The 10,439-nt window shown below is 46.9% G+C and overlaps 1 protein-coding gene across 1 annotated transcript in view; it reads right to left on the bottom strand.

Annotated features, from left to right (window-relative positions):
* Positions 1-1,564: 1,564 nt before the first annotated feature.
* The window catches only part of PDE11A (phosphodiesterase 11A), a 425,526-nt gene continuing 416,651 nt past the window's right edge, over positions 1,565-10,439 (bottom strand). Inside the window, exon 20 of the mRNA XM_075529079.1 lies at positions 1,565-1,735. Coding sequence (XP_075385194.1) covers positions 1,565-1,735 — 171 coding nt within the window. The remainder of the gene's footprint in view (positions 1,736-10,439) is intronic.

Below are 10,439 nucleotides of genomic sequence, written 5' to 3'. Positions count from 1 at the left end.
AAGTCCCATTTTCCTTTGTTGTGAGGGACTCTCCCCCTTTCATGGGAAGCTTTCTTCCCACCGCTATGGCTTCTGTCCTTCTTCCATCAATCCTCAGTCTCTGATGTATCTGCCTCCTCTTCTCCGCTTCCATTTTGGTCCCTTAGCTTGCCCTTTCATTCTCCAAACATTTCCTGAGTGTCAGCTATGTCCCAGGAAAACAATGACCTGTGTGGAATGTGTCCCTAATTTTGTTAACATCCGAGTATAAAGAGAAAGTCAAGAATCCTGACCCTCAATGAGAGCAAAGCTGATTGTAAACGCTCAGACTTTTCAGAGTTGGAAAGGACCTTCAGGGGTCTTTTGGTGGAGGGATTTGCAAATTCCACAGAGCCCCTTTAGGGCCCACCATGAGTGTAATCAGAGAGATGGGCCCCAGATGCCCCAACCACGCTTCCAAAAAAGGAATTCCGCTTTTAGTTATTTTGTATCTCGGAGATCTCTTGTAAGATTTAGCCCAATTGCACAGCTGCCTACACCACGTGTGATTTTGCCTAGATACCTCTCAACTATTACTTCTTACTCTGAAAGCGGGGAGGGGTCCCAAGTAGATCCTTTGCATTTGGCTTTATGTGGCTGATCGGTCCTGACTTGATATTACACACTCAAGCTCATCACTGGACAAACGAGACGAGTCCTCACTGCTCAGTCTGCCCGGCCCTGCTGTGTCTTGTGAAATGTCGACCACTGTTGGAAAATAGCTCCTAAAATATTCATGTGCCACTGAGGTAAAGCCAGCTATTGATTTTCTTTCATCCTCACTTTAATTAAGGTCTATTAATCCATTCCGCTTGGGAGAAAGCTGGGTCTACCCTCAAGGTTGAATTGAAAACTCGGAAAAGGAGGACCACACGCCCAAGGCGGTCCTAGGAACCTTCCACCAACACTGGCCACACAAACACATCCCCCCCCCCCCCCCCCGCTTCCTACTGCGGGCTCCTTTCGGTGGGGGGGGGGCAGCACGAATAATCTCAGGATTCGAAATAAAACATCGCAATGACATTGGGATTCCTGGGACAGACTGGCACAGCGGGGTGGTCTCTCTCAGGGAGGGGGGCCAAAGGCAGGCGGTGGTGGCTTGGAACACACAGAGGAGCCGCGTACAAAGGAAGCAGCGCTAGAGACGTGCTCACTCTTCCCGAGTTTGGAGCAAACAAGTCGACAGGCCTCAGGTCCTGGCACTCAGATTGTCCCCTGCACCCACGGAGCCCAGCCTGGTCTCAGGCCCAGGGTTCTTCGGGCAGCCTCAGGGGCCATGGAGGGTCCTGGGGCACTCCCCCCGCCACGCGGCTCCCTCCTTTGTCCGTGTGTGTGTGTGTGTGTGTGTGTGTGTGTGTGTGTGTGTGTCTCTCTCCCCCTACCCCCCATCCCCTCTCCCTCCCCTGCTGACCACACTTCCCGGGAAAGCCGAGCCCCAGGCCTTGGGTGTGCGCAGAGAGGGACAGTGGATGCTCCTGTGGAGGCAGCCGGCCCTGCGGGCTGCAGGCGCGGGCAGCAGTGGGGCGCAGCAGCCGGCCGCCGGAGCTCACTTCGGGTCCCGCGCCGCCGCCGCCGCCGCCGCCGGGGGGCTGGCCGGGGAGGGCTCGGCGGCCGGAGCGCGAAGCCGCTGCCGCCGGTGCAGCTCTTCCCACTGACTTCTGTTCGCGGCCACCAAGTCCAACATGGGCTTCAGTTTCGCATTGACCTTCACCAGTGCCTGAAGCAAAACAAGCAGAGGAGAGGGAGTCACTGACAACTTCCTCCAGGTTCCATTTGCGAGGAATCTGGGTCCCGGTGGACCAGCGCCAAGGGAGGGTGGCAGGACCAACCGGATCCACGGACTTTGCCCCTCGGCTGGCATTCTCTGCAGACCATGCCAGGAAAGGGGGCGGCTGTGCACAACTCCCAGGGGTGGGGTGGGGGGCGCGCCGGGCACACGAGGCGGCTCCAGGGCCTGTCTTCTGGCTGCACCAGGAGGGACAAGCAACAAATATGCGTGGTTTTGCCTGCCTGACAGGGCTTACGGCTCCCTACATTTTTAACAAAAAGCAACCTAGCAAGGGCTCCCTTACAGATGAGTTAGCCGAATAAAAATGGTTGGCTACCATCCTGAAACAAGGCGTGGAGCTCATTTCAAAGCTAAGGATCTGGGAGCTGCGCTATAGGTACACATCAGCCTGGGCACATGCCAAATGAGACAGGGAGAAAGGAAAAGGGAATAAGAAGGCGCGTGACTGGGAGATGCAAGAAGAAATTCAGGGTGTGGTCAGAGGTGAGCTGGCCCTAATAAGTCCAATGCCTCGCAGGCTTCCGGGCCCTCACTTGCCCCAAACCCAGAGACCCACCACAAGTTGTTAGCGGCTCACCACAGCCCTACCGGAGAGCGTAGGACTGCCCCAAAGCATTTCCATACAGAATGTTTTTCTGCTTGGGAGCAGCGGCAGCCCACTGCCTAGTGGGGTCGTGGTTACAGGTTGGGTTGTTAAGTGCCACCAGCCGGTCCGCAGGAGAAAAAGGAGGCTTTCTACTCCCGTAAAGGGTTACAGTCTCGGGAAATCCCAGGGGGCAGTTCTACCCTGCCCAGTGGGGTTGCTATGAGTCCGAATTGACTCGATGGCAGTGAGTTGGGTTTGCTTCGCACCCACAACACCTAGATTGTCCTTGGCAGTGGACTGAGAGCCCCCAATGGGAGACGATGCATTTACATTTGAGTAATTCTGCAGAGGACTGCTGGGGGAGGTTAGTGGTGAGGGTTTCTTCCACTGAACCAGGAAGCTCAGATTAAACTGCAGAAGAACACACTGTTTTACTGATTGTTATTATTTTAGCTCATAAAACCGGTACCCTCATCCTTTGCTGAGCACGTAAAACGGTGCACCACTTGGAAGAACTCTGTGTTTCCTGAAACAGTTAAGTTGGGGTTACCGTCTGAGATGGCAGTTCCATACCGTGCTAAATACCTAAGAGAAGGACTTAAACAGATCCAGGGACACCAACGTTCCTTGCAGCACTGTTTCCAACGTGTGGAAACAGTCCAAATGCCCATCACCAGGTGTACGGACAAACGTGATACAAACGCTTAATGGAATATTCAGCTCTACGGAGAAATGAAGTCCCGACACAAGCTGTGACTTAGCTGGAAAGCATTAGGCTCAGTGAAAACAGCCAGGCACATAAGGAGAAATGCCGTCTGATCCCTCCTATCTGGAATACCTAGAGCAGACAAAGGCACAGACACATACGTTTATGAGTAGTTTCCAGGAACTGAGGGGCGGGGACGGGGGAGGAGATGGAAATAAGAGAGTTATTGCTTAACAGGATGCTGAGATCTTTGTTGAGGGTGATAAGGAATAGTTGGAGATGGGTAGTGGCCATGGTAGCCTAACACAGCAAGTGTAATTAAGGTCACAAATTTGTTGTACACTTAAAAATGGTTAAAAGAACATTTATATATATAGTACATATTTTACCAGAATAAAATGAAAAGTTATAGAATTTCTTTTCAATACACGAGGGTCTACATTTTCTTCATTTAAATATTTTTCATTTTATACAATGAACGACTTCAAACCTACTTAACCAACACAATGTGAACAGGAAAAACAGTTCTCCATCTAGGAAGCACTTCTATACTAAAAGTATGAACACTGGCTTGTATGAATAACCTCACCTTTGCAAAAGATTTTTTAAAAAGAGTTGGGAGAATTTTTATTTTCTGGATACCACAATTGAAAAAGTGAGATTTTGATGACGGTTTTTATCTTTTTGAAACATACTTGGCCTTTATCCTTTTGAAACATGAGTTCATTTGAGAATAATGATTTTTCTCTCCTTTTTTTAGTTATGTTTTTCTGAAGTTGTATGTGTTAATTTTAGAAAGAATATAAGTAAGAGAGTAAAAAGAAGTAAATGAAGATGGCATGCAACCCCACCACTGTTAACTTTTGGTTGCCTGCCTTGAGTGGGATTTTCTATCATCTAGAACAGATAATAATAGGTTCAAATTAGCCAAGTGATCTAGTTAAAGTTTATTGTGCCAACCTGGCTGATAAACACATGTGGGGTTAATTGAAGGGCAGAAAGCTAAATGTCTCAGTGAGCCTAGCCTTTCTAGTTCGTGGGTCTCTTGTTTCTGATGGTCGGACCAGTGTGCAGCTGCCTTAGCCAGTTCCCTGCTTCAATTGGCAAGGCTCACTTCCTGCAAGACATTCCTGAGGAGAAGCCACATGGACCTACCCCGATGCAGCCCTGGCTGCTGGGGCAGCCGTGTGGAGACCCCTGCCAGCGCTGAGATGCTTACACATTCACTGACTCGGCTTTCCCCCTGCAGTCAGCATTGTTGCATGTGTTTTGTGAGATGGAGGAAGACTTTGTGGATTGGTGTCAGACATATGGGTATGTTGGACTTGTGGGCTTGAGCAGCCCTGGCTTGGGATGTTTTCTTGATGTGCACTTAGCATTTATATAAACTCTCTCTCATACATGAGTTTCTGTGGATTTGTTTCTCTAAAGTATCCAGATGAACACACCAAGGATCTAAAATATCTTTATATGGTGTTACTTTTATAGTAGCATTTCACAAGTGGACAGAATTGAATGAAAACATTTGGATTACAAAAAAAAAATTAACCTTTGGTTATTTGTCTTCCCAGATGCCTATTTTTAAAAAACTTTTCTTGATTTGAGTGAAGGTTTATGGAACAGATCAGTTTTCCATTCAACAATTTATATACCTTTTGCTTCACATCCTTGCAATCCCCACAATATACATTACTTATCTCACCTCCTCCCTGTGTTTCTTGCTTCCAGGTTCATTTGGAACCTTTTGAAACTTTGTCCTTGGGCTGATGCTGTACTTTTTATCTGAAACAGTTGATTATTCCAGGGTGTGTACTTACCTAGTATTATTGTCTTCCTTCTAGACCTGTCTGTTGTTGCTACAAAGAGCCCTGGTGGCATAGTGGTTATGAGTTAGGCTGCTAACTGCAAGGTTGGCAATTCAAAGCCACCAGCCACTCAGAGCTTTGTACTTCTGTAAAAGAGTTGCAGTCTTGGAAACTCATAAGGGCAATTCTACTCTGCCCTATAGAGCCACTGTGAATTAGAATTGACTCAATGGCAGTGAGTTTGACTTTTTGGTTTCATTGTTGCTCAAAACTGAGCCATGGAGGTGAGTTCATTTCTAGACCTTTTGGGTAACTAAAGGCCCCACTAGCCTTTATCCAACCAGTAAGCTAGGTCTTTTTTTTTTTTTTTTTAATAATTCTGAGTTTTGTTCCACATTTTCCTCCCTCTCTATTTAGGACCTCCGAATGTGATTCCTTTCAGAGAAGTTGATAGCTGGCCACCATCTCATTTTCAGGGCCACAGGGTTGTTGAGATTGATGTTCATGTGGTCCATTTGCCCATTGGATCAATTGTTCCCATATGTTTTCAACTTTCTTTATTCTTCTTCCCTCCAGACAGCAGGCCAATAGTTGGCCAATAGGCACCTTAGGTGGTGGCTCATGAGCCTTTGAGACCTCATCATCACCAAAGTAGGATGTAGAACATTGTCCTTGTGGGCAGTGTTATGCTATTGAACTTTGTGCCCCCAAGAGCATGCTCCTAACCCCCCAGGCCCAGTGGATAATTTCCTCAAGTTGTTTGGTTATGTCTAATCCGTTTTCATAACTTTGCTCACTGTGAGAGTATATAGATTGTTTTTGAACTTTTATTGTGAATTATGCGAAGGTTTATAGAGTAGAATCTTACCCTTAACAATTTATACACATTCAAATTCAACTCATCGATTGCAATCCCCTCAAAGTGCCCTTGTGTATCTATCTCACTTCGTATGCTTCCTGTTTCCATTCCTTCGTTCCTGAACTTTGTCTTTGATTAAATGTTGCTCTTTTGACCTCAAACGGTTGATTATTCTAACTCGAGGTCAATTCAGCCCCAGCCAGACCTGAAGTCTTAGGGGATCTGCCAATCTCTCTGTGACCAGGTGGTCTGGGCTCTTTCATGACTTTGGGTTCTGTTCCGCAGTTTCCTCCTCCTGTACCCAGGACCTTCCTAGGTGATCCTTCAGAGCAGTTGGCAGTGGTTGCTGGGCACCATCTAATGAGCAGACAGCGTCTGAAGACCTGCACTTCTTGAAGCTGTTCCCCACTGCCAGGGTCCCACAGAATAAGCACCTGACATCCCTGATCTCTGTGGTCTGGCAAGAGCTCCCAATTATGAACACTTCAGATTGTTTGCCAGCTGTTCTACGGAGCAGTCCTATTCTATCCTATAGGATCCAGATTAGCCTGAAACACCTTAATGGCAGTGGGTTTGGGGGTGGGGGTATCCTTTACCTGGTTACAGTCTACTCATATCCTTGCAGTAGATAGATAGTGCTTTGTGAGGGTAAGTCAGGTCTTATGAGTAGAGTCATGTTTCCAGTCCTGCTTGGAGAAGGTTCATTCTGGCATCCTCAAACATGAAGAGTGTATGTTTCCTGGTGTAAGACATTACTGTTGAGGATTCTGTAACCATGGGTCATGACGGGAGCAGGCTTTTCAGAAGGTATGCTGGAATCTCAGTGGTTTGGTCTTATAAAACTCTCTGCCAACCACCCAGGCTCACAGCAACCCTATAGGACAAAGGCGAACTGCTCCATAGGGTTTCTGAGGTTGGAAGTCTTTCTGGAAGCAGACAGCCACAGGGGAGCCTGGTGGGTTTGAATGATCAACCTTTCGGCTAACAGCCTATACTAAACTCACTGCAATATCAGAACTCCCAGGGCTGGTATGAGTCAGAATCAAAGACCTGCAACAACAGCTCCTTTTGTTTCCTGTGTAATGGAGGGGGTGCCTTTAAGGGGAGGTCTGAGCTGGCTAACAAAAGCAGCTAGCCCAAAGGAGGAAGTAGGAACTTCACCATTTGTTTCATAGGCCAACACCCCCACAGCTCCATGTTCAGTTTTTATTCAGTGCTTCATAGAGAAAAACAAACAAGCTATCCTAAAGGACTTAGAATGCAAAGAAAGGGAAACTTTGATACAACAGAAATCCATGGAAGCTGTGGGAGGCAGAGTAGCTGGCAGAGCAGCCGTTTATAAAAGATGTGAGATGGGGCTCGAGATAAAAGCTTGTGTTTAAAATGGTGTGGGAGTCGGGTCTGACTTTTTCCAACCTCACAAGGGGGAGGAGAATTCAAGTCCACATCATCCCAAGGTTAATTCCCATGAAGCCAAGGTCAGACATGCCTCCACCCTTCTCTATGCTGACAACTTCTTTTCTGGGTTCCATGATCCCTCGCAAAAACCACGTAAAACCCACAGATAAGACTCACTATTGTGGGGTTCAAAAACAGGTTACAATTCAGGATTATAAACAGCAGTTTTCCAAGCAGTTCTTTTTCATGGTGCCTGCAGGCATGCCTCTCGCGGGCCCTCGGTAACTAGCCATGCAGTCCCTTGGCCAGGGCCGTACTTGGGCAAGTGTTACAAACCTCCTTTAACACTACCAATAAATGCTCCCAAAGTACACTGCTCTGCCCTACAGCTCAGCCCAAAGGTGTTCAGCTCAGTTCTGTGGGTCTGCAAACCTGGCCGTCCAGATTTATTGCCTGGAAGCAACCCACTCTTCCAGTGAGCCTCCTGCCCGAAGGCACCTGGCTTTACTCAGTCTATGGGTAAGCTCATCCTTCTGCTCTGTGTTCTGATGCTGCTGTTCCTGCAGCCACTGCCACAGTTTTTCAGTCAGCTATCTAGAGTCACAATTTCCTGTGTTCAGCATCAAAGATGCTCAGGGCAGGAGGTCTCAGGGTCCAAAGGGTGTGCTTTGCTGCTTCTGGTTCTTTTTTGATGGTCCTGAAAGCCCTTATTCCTGCCTCTGAGATGCCTCATATTTTTTTAAAGATAATTTTATTGGGGACTCATACAGCTCAAATCACAATACATGCATACATACACTGTGTCAGTATTGACATCGTAAAGGACATTTTACATGGGCAGAGGCTGCAGTCTCTCTTCGCTACTACTCTTTTACTCACACCCCTCTCGGTTCTTTTTTTAAAGAAAAACTTTAATTGGGGGCTCTTACATCTCATCATAATCCATATATTCATCCAGTGTGTCAAGCACATTTGCACATATGCCACCATCATCATTTTCAAAACATTCTCTTCCCGTTTGAGCACTAATATCAGTTTCCTATTTCTTCCCCTCCCCCACGCTCCTTCACAAACCCTTGGTAAGTTATAGATTATTATTTTCATATCTTCCATCCTCCTCCATCACCCCTCACCCACTTTCCCCTGTTCATCCCCCTGGGAGGTGGGTATAGTTGATCCTTGTGATCTATTTCCCCGTTTTCCCCACACCTTCTAATCCTCCTGATATCTCTACTTTCATTGTTATCCCCGAGGGGTTTATCTGTCCTGGATTCCCTGTGTTGCCGGCTCTTATCTGTAGCAGTGTGCATGTTCTGGTCAAATCCAATTGGTAATGTAGAATTGAGGCCATGATAGTGGGGGGAAGGAAGCACCAAAGAACTAGAGAAGAGTTGTGTGTTTCATCTGTACTATACTGCACCCTGCCTGGCTCATCTCTTCCCTGTGACCCCTCTGTGAGGACATGTCCAATTATCTACAGATGGGCATTGGGTCTCCACTCCATGCCCTGCCCCTATTCACATTGGGTATGATTTTGTTCTGGGTCTTAGATGCATGACTCCTGATCCCATAGACAACTCATGATCAAACAGGCAGGTGTGCTTTCTTCCATGTGGGCTTTGTTGCTTCTGAGCTAGATGGCTGCTCATTTATCTTCAAGCCTTTAAGTCCCTAGACATTATATCTTTTGATAGCTGGGCACCATCAGCTTTGTTTACCACATTTGCTTATGCACCCATTTTGCCTTCAGTGATCGTGTTGGGAAGGTGAGCATCACAGAATGCCAGATTGTTAGAACCAAGTGTTCTTGTGTTGAGGGAGTACTGCAGTGGAGGCCCAATCTCGAGATGGCTCATCTTATACCTAGTAGATAGCGAAACTGACTGATCCTCATGTTAGAGTTTCACACACCCTATTTGCATGGGCCTTCCCAATCACGACTATGACTAGAAGAGCCATACCAAGCAACTCCACTTCAGCACAACTGGCCTGCTCCTCCTCAGAGGTGAGAGTCAGGACTTTGGTTTTGGGGACGAGGAGGGCCACATAAAGTTATTAGGGACCCACAATATTGAGGAGGACTGGATTTCCTGTGAAAAGAGAGAATGACATGGAACTTTGTGCTGGAAATGATTCAAAGTGAAGTCAAGAAGGCCCGACGGACAAAGAAGGAAGTAGAGGAGAAGCACAATGGTGTAAGACTTGGAAATCGTGGGGAAGTTGGCGAGGTACCCAGAAATGGGGCTGAGGTCAAGTGTGAGATAGGTCTCAAAGGACAACACCTCTTGATAACGCGAGGGGACAAAGCAGAACTTGCACGTAGAGTTTGCAAGGCTCTAAATCTTCTAGCACACCTTTCTCCCACCTACCCGGTGTGCAATCCTTTATATTTACAGGGGAAATAAACCCATAACAATGGTTTTCCAATGCAAGGGGCAAGAGGAGCAAAAGAATCCCCGACCCCCCGCCTTGGGTTCTCATCTCCCAACTGCAGTGAAAGGTCTGACGATCATGCCTGGGTCTAACACGGGAGGAACATATTCTGGCATCTGTAGACTAGAGGGTCCTTGTGAGACACCACTGAGATAAGGCAGCGCACAGTAGGAAAGGCCTGAACTGATTCGGTCCCGTAAGGAGTGGTGAGCGCGCTCCATCCTGGCTAAGGGGGTGGGGGGGGCGTGTCACATGGATGTCCCTCAAATAGAGCGACATATATTTGCCTTCTCTCTTAAAAGTGACATTTATGATATCAAGCAAAAACACCCGATTTTAAGTCAAATATGCAAGTTATTCCACATGATGATAACACAGAGGAACATCATAATGAGGCAAAGGTCAACTTTCTCCTTATTTCCTGGGGAAGATGCAGGTGCTGGTTTCCAAGTCATTGGACACTGTTTCTGTTTAGACAATAGTGTGAGGTAACGTGACCACCATGGTTTTATTTAGTGTAGTTTGGCACTAGCTCCTCTTCACTCTGATCAGGCCTTTTAATTAAACTGACTACTATAATTCCTATGGAAATTAGTGTTTATATTATTTTCCTGCTACAAAAGCATTTCTCTAGAAGTATTTTTTTTAGTCCCTGGGGCACAAATTGGGATTTTTTTTCTGCTTGAAATGTAATTAAAAACTCATTTGATTACTATATTTCTGGCTCTGTTTTACTTATTAAATTCCTGTAATCAGTTTTCTTTTATGAAGCTGCTGGGAAATGATCTCACAAGCAACACATTTTTCTCTTCCTTGGCAGGTTCCCGAACACTGACTAAATTACA

This window comes from Tenrec ecaudatus, chromosome 13 (genome assembly GCF_050624435.1).
Source record: "Tenrec ecaudatus isolate mTenEca1 chromosome 13, mTenEca1.hap1, whole genome shotgun sequence".
In the NCBI taxonomy this organism is placed as follows: Eukaryota; Metazoa; Chordata; class Mammalia; order Afrosoricida; family Tenrecidae; genus Tenrec; species Tenrec ecaudatus.
This window is presented reverse-complemented; position numbering and strand designations above follow the sequence as displayed.